At 37.8% G+C, this 18,160-nt stretch overlaps 1 protein-coding gene across 1 annotated transcript in view; it reads right to left on the bottom strand.

Annotated features, from left to right (window-relative positions):
* The window catches only part of PLCL1 (phospholipase C like 1 (inactive)), a 67,108-nt gene that overhangs the window by 27,147 nt on the left and 21,801 nt on the right, over positions 1-18,160 (bottom strand). The window contains exons 3-4 of the mRNA XM_090282248.1: positions 17,054-17,129; positions 14,926-15,035 (exon numbers count right to left, since the gene is read on the bottom strand). Of these exons, the coding sequence (XP_090138374.1) occupies positions 14,926-15,035; positions 17,054-17,129 (186 nt within the window). The remainder of the gene's footprint in view (positions 1-14,925; positions 15,036-17,053; positions 17,130-18,160) is intronic.

The following is an 18,160-nucleotide window of genomic DNA, read 5'->3' as shown; positions in this document are numbered from 1 at the left end:
ATGAGAAAATAAAGTGACCAAGCACAGCAGAAATGCCTGTCTTCCCAAGTAATTGGCACACAGGCATCAAACAGTGTCATTGTACACCATGACCATGGATGTTAAAAACAGGCTTTAAAGTCACACAGATCAAGGTTTGCAACCAGTTCACTGCTGAACTAGGGAGTTATGTTATCTTGAACACATTGCTTAGCTTCTGCAATCCCCTGTTTTCTCAGTTTCAGCTCAGCACCAGGCCAAGACACAGTTTCCCCTGAAGGAGCTAGAAAAGACAGTCATCACACTACAGGGAGTCAGGATGGGGAACACAATAATGAAATTGTGCAGGAGCTACAGAGTGTCTGGTTTTGATGAGAATTGGGAGATGGAAAGCATGAAGGGAAAAGAGCAGGGAAACTTGCCCTGGAAAGGTCACACATGACACTTGTGCTAGATTTGAGCGATGAGGAGATTCTGGTCAGTTGACTGAGGAGGGAAAGAACATGACAGCAGGCAGGAACAGCATGTGAGAAGGCACAGAATCGTGAAACTGCCCGACGTGTTCCAAGAACCACTGCACTGTGGGAGTGTGGGAGCAGGAAATGTGACAGTACAACGCTCAGAAAGGCCTCATCACTGAGGGCCTTCTCTCCAGGCCAGGCACTTGGAATTATTTCCTATAGATGACAGACAAACATCAAAACATTTGTCTCTTTCCAGTCTACTTGAGCTATCAAAAAGGCTTGCTTGTGTGTTTATTTTTCAACCCCCTTCAGTGATTTCAGAGCATTTTTTTCTGAATATCAAAAAAATTTTTAGTTAAATTTTTTTCTCACAAAAAGGTTGTAGTAGACTTGAAAAGAGGACTGGATGTTCTTTTCCTAATGCCTTCTGTTTCTGTCCTTTGGAGCTACAAACTGAATCATATATGTTTAGTTGTCAAAACCAATCAAAGTGAAGATCTAGCTAAGCTACAAACGAAATTTCCCTCATCTGATATATAGGACACTCTGGTTTGTTGGGCTTCTCCACCACGCTTCAGTATACAAATAAATGACAGGTTCACAGAAAGACAAACCACTGCACATGGATCCTTTGGAAATTACCAAGACTTCTAGTAAATGTAAACTTATGAGGAAAACCACTCTAGTAGACATTAATTATAATATAAATAAAAATACTTAAAGACACTCCCAAAAACTTCATGGAAAACTAACAGAAGGCTAGAGGTAGGAAAATGCTTAGACTGACCTTCATGACAGCTACAGGACAAATCTAGAAGGCATCATTCACATAGATTCAAAGGGAATGGCGCCCCCTAGGGCCTGGTAGTGCACAACTTACATGGTAGCATGTGGCAGCTCTGGCCAATGCCGGGATCGGATTGTTAAAACTTGAGTTGCAAATAATAATAATAATAATAATAATAATTGCAGTGGCATAGAAGATGATTTTGGTTGTACTGACATTTAACTTTAATGAAATGCATGGTCTCATGTAATTAATTATCAAGGCCAGCTGTAGTTCAGGGTCTCCTGTGAAAACTCTTCCTGGGAATTCTTGACAAAGGAGCCAAAGGAAATGACCTTCCCAGGAGCAGATATTTAAAAATAAGGACAGTGATAATCACTTCACTCTTTGCTCCCTCTCCTTCTTACCAGAGAGGAAGTTGTAGAACAAAATTATACTTTCTCAGACAAACCCAATAATCTGTAAAGTGGTGGCTATTAAGTGAAGGAGTACCAGAATAATTCAGGCTGAATGATATAACTGTAACTCAGTAGCTAAGGAAGTGCTTTCCAAAATTCAGATATGGGATATCCAAACAGAGAGTGTGTGTAATATATTGTTATACACATACTTATGTTTTTCACAAGAACAAAAATTTAGGTAACCAAAAACTCAGTGGAAGACTTTATTTCGCCAATATTGTCATTATATCTACATGTATTATTACAGAGCTTACAATGAGTGGGGTTAATAAATGGACTGTTTAATATAAAAACCAGAGTGCTATGTTATAACACATGCATGCATGCACACAAACATACTATATATGTGTATATATGTATGTATGTATATGTATATATATATATAAGTGTGTGTGTGTGTGTGTATATATATATATATATTTAATAGTTCCTTTCAATGACACTCTTCCTCTCCCAAGCAAAATGTATCAGAGATAATAGAGAAGAGGAAGGAAATTGCTGGCTTTTTCCCTGTCTGGTTTCAGTTACATGAAAAGACTCCATAGGCTGACTCAGAGGATACACAATACACATTGTTAAGAATCTTTAGTCTCGTTTATTTAGATTTAATATTAGGACACAGTTACTACTAAAACACATATTTCATACACAAGCACTTACACAACTACTTCATTTTTAGTAGTCTTAGATATGTTTCTGGGTTGATACAAATCCACAATAAATAATAGAGCCTGTTTCCTACGACATGTATAGTTAGTGTAAAGAACCATCTGGAAAGTCAGAGAGTAAGGAAGGGGTGTGCAACCAGCCATGATTTCACCAGCAAATAAGCTGTCAGTTTCTCTTGAGTGTCAATCTCAAATACTGAAAATGTTCTCAACCAGGCTGACTGAAAGAATAAAATACTGATTCAATAATGTACCAACAAAACACAAGTAACTCTAAACCATTCCACCTTTCCTCATATATTTCTTGCTTAAAAAAAAAAAAAAAAAAAAGTGAAGCTCAATTATATCTGGAGAAATAGAGAACTTCTGAACCAAGGCAATCAGAAGTAACTCCTGAAACCCAGTCCATACTTAGAGGGTTTTTAGTATATTTTAAATGTATATGAGAAATACATCTCTTAATGCATTTTTAAGGGGAAAAAGGGTTCAACTTTCTGAAACTGGATTTCTTATTAATTTATCAGGAACTTCTTTTTGGCCCAGCAGGATACATAAACCAACGTTATTCTAGTTGCTCCATAATACCAGCTGTTGCACAGCAGACACCGTGGAGATCTAGAATATTCTAGATGATTAGGGATACCTCAGGGAGATTTAGATTGCAATCTTTTAATCCTGAGTACACCCTAAAGCAATGAAAGAACTTTTGATTCCTGAGTCCATTGACTCAAATGTCCATTGAGAATAGTATTTTAAGTAAACACTCAAAGAGTTTGGCTATTTTTCGAACACAGAGCTTTGTTCTGGCAGATTTACAAACCAAATCATAAGGGGTTAGTGTATTTTACTACATACCAAAGGATTTTCTTCAGACAGAAAGAAACCTGTACTCTACTTTGTCTCTGAAAACAAGCAGCTTGTACCTAATAATTTTATAACATCATTTGATAACGCAAAAGTCTAAGACTCAATTCTAAGTCATATTTCTGTTAGAGGGAGTCTTTTCCTTCCAAAAGTTACCTTATTTCAAAAAATTAATATGATGATTATAATAAAAATGATGACAAGAATAAATGTTTCCTGCCTTAGTCAATGATTTCCTAAACAGTTATGTGTAGTGTTCAGGAAAACCCAAGGGGATTTTTTAAAAATATGTATAACTAATCTTTTTATAAAGCCATGGGATTTTCCTTAAAAGAAAAATTAAGTTCATAATTGCTTTGCTTTGGTGACTAGCTACCATCAATTATCACAAATGCTTCAAGTATCACTAATGGGCGGGGGTTGATTAATAATACAAAATTATTTTACAAGAAGCAGGAAATAAGGTGGGTGGGAATCTTCCCCACCTCCTAGTTTACTATTATGAGCAAGTAATCTCTCATCCATGGTGTATATTTGAGCACACTGTACCTACCTGAAATAAATCTAATTAAATTGGAAGGTAACCATTTCTAGATTGAGGGAAATTTTCTTGCTGCTCATTATAATATTTTCAATATGACTTTAAAAGAGTAACATCTAATTTCATTATTCTTAAATTATCCTTTACATTACATACTCAGATAGGTATATACATGTATGTATAGGTATACTACACACACAGGCTGGTTTAGCTCAGTGGATTGAGCGTCGGCCTGTGAGCTAAGTGTCGCTGGTTCGATCTTCCAGTCAGGGCACATCAGAGAAGGAAAACTCTTGACTCCAAAAAACCTCCGCTGCCTTGCGGCATACCTCTTGGCCCTGGCTGGTTTAGCTCAGTGGATTGAGCGTCGGCCTGCGAGCTAAGTGTCGCTGGTTCGATCTTCCAGTCAGGGCACATCAGAGAAGGAAAACTCTGACTCCAAAAAACCTCCGCTGCCTTGCGGCATACCTCTTCAGGGGAAGGGCTAAGGGAGTAAACCCCGACAGAAAATCCGGAGCCGGAGTCCCTAAGGCGGTTTGACGTTGTAGTCAACACCGGCAACTCCTGCGGCGCACCTGAAGCCAAGCTGTATTGACTCCGTCTTTCCCTTGGATCCTTCAGCTGCGAAGAGAGGGGGGGTCTGCTGCATGGGCAACAGCAGACCCTCCATATCACCCTGCCCAGGCTCTGTAGCTTCAACACGGGAGGAGACAGATACCGTGTCACTCCCGAGTCGGACTGCACAGCCATTCTCGGCGGTGCAGATAGACTCTTGGGAAGCTACACCATCGTCTCTCGAGACGGACGGCTGCCGACGACGACGACGACGACTACACACACACCCATATATAACATTTTATATGTATATTTATGTACATATATGTTGACGCTGACAATTGTTAAACTTTACCTGAATACTGTGCTCCTGAAAAGCAAGGATGATTAAGAAACCCCTCACTCTCTGTGTTCTCGAAAATGGCTACTGCACAGAGCCTCCATTCCCTAGATGACTTAGGCCAAGGACAGACACGCATCCTACAAGTTTCCTTTCAGAAATGATATAGTTGAACAAGACAAAATACCTGCTTCCTTGACCTGGCCAAACTTTAGTTAACTTCTCTCCTTGCATCAAGCCCCTGAACTTGACCCCTCCGCCAACATACAGCCCCTTTTTAATGGCCTCTGGGGTTCACGCTACCCAGCCACCCACTCCCCACACCCAGTTCTTACTAGCTTATTTGGCCCTCCTAGTAAAAGAAAAATCCTTTTTGCCTGACCTTTGAGAAGCTTACAGATTTTATGGAAGATTTTATTTATTGTAGTGGTCTCCTTCCTCATATTGCAATAATTCTTTTGAATAAAATCTCTCTTAAGCCCTGGCTGCTGCGGCTCAGTGGATTGAGCGTCGGCCTGAGAACCAAGTGTCACTGGTTTGATTCCCAGTCAGGGCACATGACTAGGTTGCACATCAGGTCCCCAGTTGGGTGCGCGAGTGAGAGGCAACCACACAGTGATGTTTCTCTCTCTCTCTTTCTCCTTTCCCCTCTAAAAATAAAACAAACAAATAAATAAATTATTTTTAAAAAAATTCTCTTTACCTAAATCTGGATTTGCTTTTACTTGACAATGTACACATCATACTTACACAAACATTCAGAGACATGTGCTCACACACTGATTTGGTTAAGAATAGGAAGTTAATTAGCTGTATCCCATCTTCTTCTCCCGAAAGTAACAAGGTAAGTAGAAGAGCTGATGTCTGAAAAACCTAAAAGGACTACAAGAAATTAAAAATGGCCCTGGCCAGTGTGGCTCAGTTGGTTGAGCGTCATCCTGCAAACTGAGAGGTTGTGGATTTGATTCCCAGTCAGGGCACATGCCTGGGTTGTGGGTTCAGTCTGCCATTGGGGTATGTACAAAAGACAACCAATCGATGTTTCTCTCTCACATCCATGTTTCTTTTCCTCTCTTTCTCCTCCTTTCCCCTCTCTCTAAAAGTAAGGCACATCCTCTGATGAGGAAAAAAAAGAAATTAAAAATGAAACACTTTTATTATCAATGTTTTCTTTCCTCTTATATCATTGTATAAAATAGTTAACAGAGTTAAGACGTAAAACTCACCTTAGCTTTAAACTCACCTTAGACTAAGACTACGTGTGTAAGAAACACATTTTCTCTAAAGAAAGTTTTCCTGCAAAATAAATAAGATCTTCCAGAACATCACAAGTTGGAGCTAGGACCTCTGGTCTATTATGCATGTATTTGTTAAGATTCTTCCACTTGTGAATTATTGAGAATCATTATATAATGCCGCTTTCATCTGGAAAAAAAAAAAGTGTACCTCCCAGAGACACTAAATTTAGTTGTACTGGAGATAATCATGTCAACAGCCTGGCTTTTATCTCCACTAAACTTCTGGGAGGCACGGCTGGGTTGCAACCACCCAAGGCAGAACTCCAGACACCGTGTAACCAGCCTGCTTATTGCTAAGAAGAATGAACATTCCATCTGAACTATGCTATATTGTTGCACAAGGGCTGTTTGAAATAATGTTTTAGGTTTACACCTTTTATTATTATAAATTATTAATTATACTTTTTTATTACCATTTTTTCTAGCGCTTATGCAGCTAATGTTCTGTATTATATAATTCTCTCTCCAAATCTTTTCAATTTTAAATCACAGAAACCTCTCAAACCAACCTTATAACATCCTCCTCTGCAACTATAATCTGTCAAGTGAATTTTATGGATATACATGGACATAGGACATTGCTGTAGATTATTATTTTTAGAATGTGGGTGATTAAATTTACTTGTAATTAACAATGTGACTCATGACCAGATTTTATATAATAACAAAATAACTAAGATGCTAATGGATGGTAATTAAATGAGCCAGGCAGACGTTTTAGAATTTCCCAGACCAAACTGAGGAGGTCCAGCACATTTATTTTGATTTGTTTTCTTCTCACCATTATTTTCAGATTGTTTTGGCAACCACACACATATATCAAGATACAAAGCAGGGTTTTGGAATCCATGAAAAGCTAAAGATATTTACTCTCTACTCAACTGGTACTTCCTCATAAAAGACTTCCCTGACCTCTCGCATTAGGTTGAAACCCAACTTCTCCTTCACGGCACTCAACAGAGAAAAAAATGTAACATGCAGCGTGTGATTATTAAATGACTGCCTCCCCAGCTAGACTGTCAGCTCCATGAGATCGGGGACCATGTTTTTATTCACCAGTGCATCCCCAGGCGTGCAGTTTAGCTCTCCTTAGGAACTGACAGACGTTTGTTGAATGGATGAATTTGATTTTACATACACAGACACACACACATACACAAATTACTATTTGCCAAATTATGGATTAGAAGCTTCTTTTATAGTTTGTATTTTCTTATTTATAAATGTTGGAGGGGAAATAAATAAAATCCTTTCTTAAGATGTGAGAGAATTTCGGTGTATTTATTCTGCACTAATAAGCCAAACAATAACAAGGTTCTAAAAATGTGTCTAGGAGTACCATTTTAGACCCTTAGTCCAAGTATAAATATATCAAACTTAGCTGATAAAACCTCAGGAGTAGACACTATGCCTTCTAAATTGTATGCTTTTTAACTTAATAAGGTCTAATAACATTTTATTTTTGTGTATAGAAATAATGGTACTGACACATGAGATTGAAGTTGTTTTTCTAGAACTGATTCACCATTCTCTCTCATCTACAACCTTCTTCCTGGTGATAAATTACAAGCATTGGATGAGAGCTGGCTGAGAGTACAGGTGAATCTAGGGCTTGCTAGGCTGAATGAGACTAAACCAGTTGCCACTCTTAATCAGACCCTCAGTTTTGGCAACGTCATCATTTTGTCCTTTCCCAGTTCCAGTCACCAAATGTTGCCAGCATGACAATACTATAGCTGCTTGCCAAAATTCAAATCCTATTTTTAAATCATATAATAGGCAAAAATTTAAAAATCAAATAAAAATTTAAAAAATAAATGTAGCATAGACAAGAGATAGACTAGATCAATACACAACATTTCTTTCACGAGCTATTAGGTACACTTAACCTAACAAAATAAGAAATTCTTTATGTTGGTTGGTAAGTTTTTGAGAAAATGAATACAGAACTAGCTGGCTAGATATGGGAACAGTTAAGTATATCTTACAGTAATAATTAGTTATGTGGTCCATTCTGTGCAATTTGCTTTTTATGATAGAGTACTTAACCTGTGTTTAACAGACTGTAATCCATATTTCCAGAGTAGAACTTTCGTGAGTTATAAACTGAATTTAATTATCAGAGCCTCTATAATATTGTTGGAGTATTTTCACTGCAGGGCAGTCTTACAGAATGATAGAAAGGATAAAAGATTGTTTTGTTTTCAAATATGCCCAACAAAAAGACAATATGGTTAAAATATCAATACTACCAAAAGCAATCTAAATATTCAATGTAATCCCTATCAAAATCCCAATGATGTTTTTACAGAAATAGAAAAACCCATCCAATAATTCATATGGAATCTTAAAAAGACCCTGAATGGCCAAAAATATATATATTGAAAAAGAAGAACAAAACCAGAGGACTCATACTTACCAATTTAAAAGTTACTACAAAGCAACAGTAATCAAAACAATGTGATACTGGCATAAACTCAGACATATATACCAAAGGAATATAATAGACACCCCAGAAGTAAACTCTTGTATATACACTTACATGATTTTGACAAGAGTATCAAGACTATTCAATGAGGAAAAGAGAGTCTTTTCAACAAATGGTGCTGGGAAAACTGGATATCCACATGAAAAAGAATGAAGTTGGAGTAGTACGTAACAACATATACAAAAGTTAACTCAAAATGGATCAAAGACCTAAATATAAAACATACAAGTATAAAACTCTTAGAAGAAAACACATGGCAGAAGCTTCATGACACTGGATTTGGCAATGATTTCTTGGATATGACACCAAGATATAGGCAACAGAAGAAAAACTAGACATACCAGACTTCACAAAAATTTTTAAACTTTGTGCATCAAAAGGATATAGAAGAGTGAAAAGGTAACCCAAAAAATGGAATAAAATATTTATAAATCAAATATCTCACTAGAGATAAAAATCCATAATATATAAAGAACTTCTAGGACAACAACAACCACAAGAAAAAAAATTCAAAATGGACTTGAATAGACAATTCTCCAAAGATAATATACAAATGGCCAATAAGCACATGAAAAGATGCTCAAGATCATTAGTCATTAGTAAAATGAAGATTTTCCTACAATAAGATACCTCCTCATAACCATTAGGATGGCCACTATCAAAAAACAAAAAGTAAGTATTAACGAGGATGTGGAGAAATTGAAACTCTTCTTATGCATTGTTGGTGAGAATGTTTAATGATACAGCAGATATGGAAAACAGTATAATGGTTCCTCAAAAAAATTAAACACAGACTTCCTATATGATCCAACAACTGTACTTCTGGGTATACACCCAAAAGAATTGAAATCTGGCCCTCAAAGAGATATTTGTATACCCACGTCCCAGTGTCCACTGACATGACTAGATAAGCAAAACAGTGTATTTATATACAATAGAATATTATTCAGTCTTTAAAAAAAGGAAATTCTAAGATGTGTTACAGCATGGATGAAGCTTGAGGACATTATGCTAAGTGAAATAAGCCGGTCACAAAAAGACAAACACTACATGATTCTACTTACATGGCATACCCACAGTTGTCAAAATCATAGAGACAGACAGTAGAATGGTGGTTGCCAGGGGCTGGAGGGAGTGCTGAATGGGGACTTACTACTTAGTGAGTATAGATCTTCAGTTTTACAAAATGAAAGAGTTATGGAGAGGGATGGTGGTAATGGCTACACAACATTTTTAACTATTTGATCCCATTGAACAGTACATTTAAAGTGGTTATATGGTAAATTTTATGTTATGTGTAAAAAAGAAAGAAACGAAATCCCAACAAGATGCTAAGTATAGATCAGTCCATTTGGAAAGAACAGTCAGGAAGGAAGAAGAAAGCAGTGGGAGGGCTTACTGTGGGAGGCGATGCAAAGTAAAAACAGAAACGGAGTAAAAATAGGGTTTCACAGCACCATGGGTTATAAAAATCAAAAGTAGGGGAACAAGGCATAAAAGATAGGATATATAAGAAGAGAGATTTACACTACTGATAAGCTAGGTGGCAAAAGGACCCTGTTTAAGCAACGTAATACAGGTAAGCTATAGAAAAAGACTGGGAAGAAAACATAGTCATAAAATGTGGAGACCAAATTCATCTGCCCCATTACACAGTTGGAAATGAAGAAGCCAGTGAAAAACGAAGTTGGGCCATACCTACCACGAAACCATTGTCACAAGACTGAGTCCAAGCACAGACCGAAGAAAAAGGCCTATTGCCTTAAAGTTGGCTACAGCTACACCCATATGAGAATGTCTGATCCCATCCAGGATAAAGCACTTAGAAGGGCAGTTGAGAGCCAAAAAAAAAAAAACAAACAAACAAACATCATCAACTGGAGTAGGACAAACCACCTGTCTTCAGGGAAGTCCACAGCCTACCTCGTACCCAGCCATCTGTAGAGCACTGTGCTTGTCAAAGCACCTGACTGGCTACACAGTGTACTTTGGGGTGAATCTTGAAGCTTTTAAATGTAATTGAAAGCATTTTTCTATGTTACAATAAAAAAGTCAAGGAAATTACATTGATTTTTTTTAGGTATTCTGTAATTTTAAATAAAATTTTGATTATAAAAAAAAAATGTGAAGAGCTGTAAGGACTCCAGTAATCGTAAACTCTGATCTCATTTTTAGGTGAAGGAAATCTAGCGCCAGAGAAGAGAAGATAATTTTTTTTAATTGTATAAGTTAGTTGAACGTTTCTAGACTCACTGTCCAAATTCCTGTAGGTATAAACTCTTAGATAATTTTTTTAAAAACAGATGGGAGTTTACAGCCCCAAAATTTGTTATTTTGTATGTATTCTTTGAAAGTATTTTCCTCAGACCAGAATTAAAAGCTTTGTTTAGGCTCTTTGAAGGTTGGCTTCTCAACGCTGGGGACTTAAAAGTTTCTTCGACTTGCCCTCTCAGGAGGTTCCCTTCTTCTCAGTGAAACCTGAGGAATTTACCGAAAGGGACTGCACCTCTCATTTCTAAATCATCTCAAGTTTGTTATTCAAAGGAAGAAGTGCCCAGGGCGTCTGCTCTCACAGCGTAGTGATTAAGGACAGATGGAGGTCTGAGAAGAACTGAGGCTGTGCAGCAGTGGACTGAGGAAGAAATAGGAAAAGGAGTTTGGGCTTTGCAAAGTTTTTGCTGGAGGCACAACTCTTCAACTTCCTCTGTCTCCTGTAGATGTAGAAGCTGGCAATGTCTAGACTGAAGTGAAGCTGTCCAAGAGAAACAGGAAGAAGTTGGCTGCATTCTCAGCGTAGGTCCAGGGTCTGGCCTTCTGCTTTGGTATTTTTGGTGTAGTTTTGTTTTGCTTTCAAATCTCAGTGGTATCTCTCCAGGGGCTCAATTGCGTCCTTTGCTCGGGGATGATCAGGCCCCAAGGAGCTGATTCATGCTAACCAAGCTCATAGGAGATGGACTGATTAATAAGGAAGTTACCTGACTCATTTACAGAGAGAAATGTAACTGCCAGGCGCATGGGACTAATTATGTCACTCAGTGAATCCATTCTATCTCCACTAAAATTTACACTTGGGAAGCCAAGTGAACAGAGTTGCTTGGTGAACAAGAATAATTGGTGGTCTCAAGCTATACTCTATCAATGTACCTTTCTGCACTGCCAAAGTAATTAGAATATTCCAGTTAGCTGGACAAGACCCTCATTCCCTTGGATTAAGTAAGAAAATAAATATAAAGCACTTAGTATAATATTTGATACATAGAAAGCACTCAGGTAATATAAGCTATTGTGAGGGTTCAGAACAAGCCACCTGAAATGCACCTCAGCATTATGCAGATTATTTTAGGCTAAAGGAAATTTTAGCTTCGGGTTCAAGAGAAATTTCTGCCCTCTCCCTTTAATCATCTGGAGAAATTTGAGTTATAAGAACTTGCCCATAATAAGAGATAATCAGAGATAACCTCTTTCGATCTATCAATAGGGCACAGTAAATTTTTATCTACTAAATATCTGTTCTGCTTATCATCCTGTAATGACCCTTTGAAGCCCCCAAGGTACATTACCTATTTTTAGGTCAGAATGTCTTATATTCCTAGATCCCCCTTTCTATCGCTGAACCTCTCATGTATGTGGAGTTCCTGTGTGCATGAGATTAAATTAGATTTCCTTCTGTCATTCTGTTGATTTGATTATTCATCCAGCCAAATGAAGCAGAGGAGGGAAAGGGGGACTTTTCCCCTTCCCCATACTATCATTATTATGTTGCTATAAATATTCTGACAATATAACATAGTGGGCTGGCAGCATGAGTTTCTGAGTTAGATTCTTGCTCCATTATGCACTACCTATGTGCCAATGGGATGGTTACTTAACCTCTCAAAACTCAGTTCTCCTATCTATAAAATGGGTATAATAACGGTATCTTTACAGGGTTGCTCTTAAAACTATTTAAAATGTTGTATGATAGTCACCTACCTGCTCATTGTAAGTACTAAAGGCTTTTTTTTAATAACAAAAATAACACGCACTTATAATAACATTTTTATATATCAGACATTGCTTTATAGCTCCTTTAGTCACTCATTTTTTAACTCATTTAGTCCTCACTATACCCCTATGAGGCAAGTATATTTGAGGAACCAATTGCTGGTAGATTATATTGACCAATATCTGCTCCCCTTTCAGAAGAAAGTTCACCCTTGCACCACTAAACTGAAGTTAAATTTGACCATTTGACTTGATTTGGCCAATCAAATATGAATAGAAGGGACATGTGACGCTACTTGGCAGAAGTGTTTAAAACCAATTTGAACTTCCCTACCTCAAGGACTACAGAGTTTGCTAAGATAGAGCCGCATTAGCTTGTTTCTAAGTAACCCTTGCTGACCCAAGATGGACATACACTGCAAGCTAAAAATAACCCATTGTTTTAAGTCACTGAGATTTTCAGATTTTTGTTACCACTGCACAACCTAGCATATCTCAGTTGATTCAGAAGCATAGAGACAAAAGGAAATTTTCCCAAGGCCACACAACTAGAAAGTATCTGGCTCCAGAGTCTATACCCTTGACCACTTTGCTTTACGTTTTTCAATAATTGATAGTAACATCAATATAAAGAATAGTTTATGATTGATGCATTGTTGTCGTTGAAGACCTGTTTCTAGACACTACCATACATAGCTATTCTTTTCTGGATGAGTTGGCTCAGGAGAAAACTGAGCCTTTCTCTAGCTTTTACTGCAACAATAGCCAGCAATTGCCAGAAACACCATTGGAGTTTTGCATGGACAACACAGAGGACACTGGACATGCCCCTTCTTTATATAATGACAGGGGTTTGGTCACTATGGCTGCCAGAGAGCCTGGTTTGATGGTCCCTTCCCTACACCTACACAGGATCTCATAGAATGATTTAAAATATCTATGGCCATTCAGTTAAGGACAACTCTACTCCTGCTATCATTCAGTCTTTCAGAGAAGGATGCCTCTGCTAATATGTATTTTCCCGTTAGCCCATCACTTTGTTTCCCTTCTTTTGTCTCGCAACAATGAGCAGAGACTTCAAAAGTATTAGCAAGCTCTATCAGAAAGACAGTGCTATGCTGACATCCATGTAATTTCCCAGATGTAGTAAGATTCCCTAGAGTTGTGAGTGCCTGATATTTGGGGACTGGGGACTGAGTGAGAGAATCTACCTGGTTTAGAAACACAAGTGTCCAAAGAGGAGAAGTCAGATGCTTCAACTTCTGCCCTTCCCAAGGAAAAGGAAAATGTTGTCAAGATAAAAGCAGAAGGAGCAAAGGTTTTAGCGGTAATAAAAAGCCAAGAAGTTAAGTGGGAAAAGTTGAGGCATATGGACTGAACATGACTCTATAAAGAGACCCAGTTTTTTATGGTCCACACTGAAATGCATTCACTTATAAACTTTCTTGAATATTATTTTTATGTACAGATCTCTGCTTGACACCTACAGCCTGCTAAAATTAACTTTTTATCAAACTCTTACAAATACAAGGATAATGGAATTTATTTCCTTAAAATAGTCAACAGGCCAAGCTAGAAAAACATATATTGGGAAAGCTCACTCAAATGCTGCTCTTCAGGTTCTTTCCCATTTCAATTTTATAGATGTGCCCATCCTACAATGAATCTCTTTTTGTACTTAAAGAGTCAAAATACTGTGGATGGAGTCATCCAAGATTTTAAGTGAATTCCACTTCATAGCACGTTGTGTTTTATCAGTGTTGCAGTATAAGTTCATATCTCTCTTCCAAGAGGCCTCAGAATTCTCATGAGTGGAACACTTACGAAACAGCACCCGGCACACAGTACGTGTTCTTTAAATGTCAGCAACAATTAATTTTGTGGCTGTTTTTCTCCTACCACACTGCCAAAAACAAATTATTCCCATTGCTTAAAACACTTCTCCTTTCATATAAGAAAATATGAAAAGTGGCATTTTCACTTAAAAATCCTGAAATTAATATTCAGTGAAGTATATTATAATTTCAAGAAAATGACTTCCAGAGCCATTTGCAAAAATAAATGCATTTTTAAAGTCTGTTCTTAAACTGAAAAAACCCTAAATGGCTCTAGATATTCTATAGCTTAAGGCTCTTCTCAATCACTTGCATTAGATTCTTCTCCTGCAACATCTGGCTTTGTTTTTTTCACAAACCAGAACAACTATATTGACTTGAGCAGAAGTGTTCATGTGAGTAAAAACACACACGCACAAACACCTGGCAACAGTATTAGGCTGTGCCGTCCTCCGACTCCACCACAAACCTCACTGCCTTCCTACGGCAAAAAGTGTGGTAATCTCAGTGTGCACCTGCCACCACTCAGAGGGTGAACCTGGTGATTACACCACACGTTACTTAAAAGTGCAAATCACCGTTTTTAACAATCAATGCTTGTCTACACACTGAAAAGGAAACAAAAACAAAGGAAAAGGGGGCATCTAAGCATTTCACTTACCTTCAATACTGTAATGTTCCAAGCAAAGCTCTCAATTGCCTTGTTGAGTTTTCTTCCTTTCAAGCCTTCTTTTGCCCCCAGATTATGAAGTTCCTCATGGAACTCCATCCCTTTAAAAAGAGAACAGGGGAGAATTATTAATATACATTAAAGAAAAATCGGCACTTTTTAAAAATATTATCAGCAAAAGTATAATTCCCCATTCCTGTCTTTCTCTTGTAACTTCTTAATCCCTAAATTAAATTGCCCTTCCTGTTCTGTTCATCCCCACCTAATGGTTGTCCTGAGGGGAAAAATAATCAATGCATTAGACTAAACTGCATTTTAAATGGCCAGAAGCCATAAACAAAGACATGAGAAGGTAAGAAGCAAATTTTCTCAATAGGTTATATCCATCTTGTTTGCCTGGTTTTTATACGAAATGGTGTAATGTGTGAATAGCAACTAATATGGCTTGACAGTAGGCCCTGAAGCCCACATCAATACCAATGGTAACTAATAAATGTTGAGTAAAAATTTAAAAAAAATTTTTTTAAATAGTATTCCTGGAAACACCCAAATGTTTCAGATTTGGGAATGACCTTAAAGTGAATATTAGCTCAACCATTCCCTCAAGCTTGAATACTACAAAAAATATCACTATGATCTGTTTCTTCAAACTTTGTCTTAGAACTTCAAGGATGGGAATCATTGTTTCTTATGGACAGCTCATTCCATCTCTGTAAAGCTGTGACCAATATCAAACCAAAGTCTCACTTCCCTAGAATATTGATTCTTTCCTTGGTGCTAGCTAGACACAGACCAACAAGATCTAATCTCATTTCTGCAGAGCTGTCCTTTAAATATTTTAAGAACAGTATTAAAGTCCACTAGAGACTTCTCTTCTCCAGATTAAACATTCCAATATGTTCCACCTTACTAATGTCTTTTGTTTGTTTAAGGATGACATCCAGGCAGGGTCACTGCATTACATAACTTCCCAGAGTGACGCTTGAAGAGACCTGAAACCAGGGACATAAATCAAAGAGAGCTTGAAGTAGCCCACATGAGGGAGGAATTTACCACCACCCTACTTGTTATTGCTGCTCTGCTTTTATTAATGCAGCCTAAAACCACATTAACTTTCCTGGTGCTAACATCTCAAACATAGAACCTGGTAAGAACATGACTGTGGAGCCTGGCCTAACATTGATTGGCTCCACCACTTACCAGGTACGTGAGCATGAGCAAGTCTCTGAAACCTCATGACTCAGTTTCCTCATTGGTAAAATGGTGATAACAGGAGTGTTTACCTTAAGGGATTGTGGTGAAGATTAAATAAATTAACACATATAAAGCTCTCAAAGTAGTGCCTGGCACATAGAAGCACAATATAAGTATTTGGTATTACTATTTTTATGCTTCGCGTCAGCTTAAACATGTGAGCCTGCTCACCAGTCATGGAAGAACACCATTTTAAAAGTTTTGTCTGGGTTCAAAGGTGAGCTCTACCACATTTTAATATGGGATATTGGGTAATTCTCTCAATCTCTGAAAATCTCAGATGCCTCATATGTAGATTAGACATAATGATGATTATCTTGCAAAATTGTTATGAGAACTAACATAGTGTATGTGGTTAGTGTATATGTTTGTACATGTGCACATATATCAAGCAATTGTCATTATCCCCAACATAATCATTATTGTGTGTGTGAATCAAGGAGACATGGATTCATGAAAAATAGAAGTACAGGGCTTGGATGAAGATAAACATAAATAGAGGTGTGCCCTCACAGATATATAACCCACCCCATGCTCAAAAGAACATTCTAAAATTAGGACTAACAAATGAGGCAAAAGGCCTAGAAGATGAAAAGGATTATGGTTCAAATTGTAAAAAGGAAGTGATTCTTAAGAGGCAATGTGGAACCATAGCTCCCATACCAGTAGTAAAAGGTTCTGATAGGCTCCCAAACCACAAAAGCAGGTTCAGAAACCCTCACCTCTTCAGACGTCAACCCCCCATATATATACTCTGCACTAAACACAGACTTAAGCTATGCCATATAACATTTGAATTTTAAAAATAAGAACACAGACTTTTTTAAAAATCTGTCAATTATGAGTGAGAGTGGGAGGAGATTACCTGCTTTCTGGCACTGCACAATCTTTTCCTGGACGGTGTCCGCCATTTCTATGAGAAACCGGCTCTCTTGAATCATCTGTCACAAAACAAGCATCAAAAGGTGGTTGTCAGAAATCTTTAAACTGGCTCATTGGAAAGAGTACATGCAGAGAGACCCACATGATATGGTCAGTAATAAGGAACCATGGCCTTAACCACAAGAAATGGGATAGGGAAGGATAATCTCTGCTCCAACTTCCACCCATTCTAACACTATAGCTAGAGCCACCTACCTAAGGATTGCTCTAGTTATGTAACATGCCTCTCACACAATGAGTATCAAACAAATAAATGGATACACATTCTTTAAGCCCCAGATAACATTCATGAACACTTCTTATTCCTCTCCTTCATCCCAAAAGCATCTACAACAACATCAAGGCAAGTGGCACTGGAATAACTGCAATGAGATCAGAAGAGGGAAGTGGATGAGCTAAAGGACTACTGGACATATAAATGAAGTTGGCAGCTTGGATTTGCGTTTCCCAGAGATGGAAAAGGTCTGATCCTCCCTCGAGAAGGGTTCTAGCTCTGCTGGCAATAATGAGGAGTGGGCCAGACCTCAGAGCAACCAACTCAATAGAGCTTATAGGTACCCACACTGGAATTGTCGCCCCTGTCCTCCACATCTGCGTGGAAAACAAATATGTCCAAGAAGCAATTAATATATTGAGAGAAGTAAGGGAAATAAGACAACTGTTGGAGAGATGAAGAAAAGAAAAATCTGTATGTGAAGGAAAGGAAAGATAATAGTAGGTCAAGAAATTGTGATCAGAAAGACAAGGATTGGGGTCCTGTAGAAAAAATGATTAAAGAAAGGCAACCAATAGGCAAACTAACACCTCCTGAATTCCTCTGATTCTCAACAACTGTTGTCCCACTTCATCTGACTATTCCATGTTTATCTGTCTGGTTCAATATTCTGAAGGGAGTTGGTTCAAGGCAGAATTCAAAGTGGGCATAAAAGGTCGTGAGTAAGACATTTTTCACGGCAACTGCTGTTGAACAGGTTGTAGTTTTGTATAATCGTGGTTTATGACTACAAATTTTCAAATGGAAAAAGAGCAT

The sequence above is a fragment of the Furipterus horrens genome, unplaced genomic scaffold, assembly GCF_987537825.1.
Source record: "Furipterus horrens unplaced genomic scaffold, mFurHor1.1.pri manual_scaffold_1, whole genome shotgun sequence".
Lineage (NCBI taxonomy): Eukaryota > Metazoa > Chordata > Mammalia > Chiroptera > Furipteridae > Furipterus > Furipterus horrens.
Note: the sequence above shows the minus strand (reverse complement) of the source record. Positions and strands in the feature narration are given on the sequence as shown.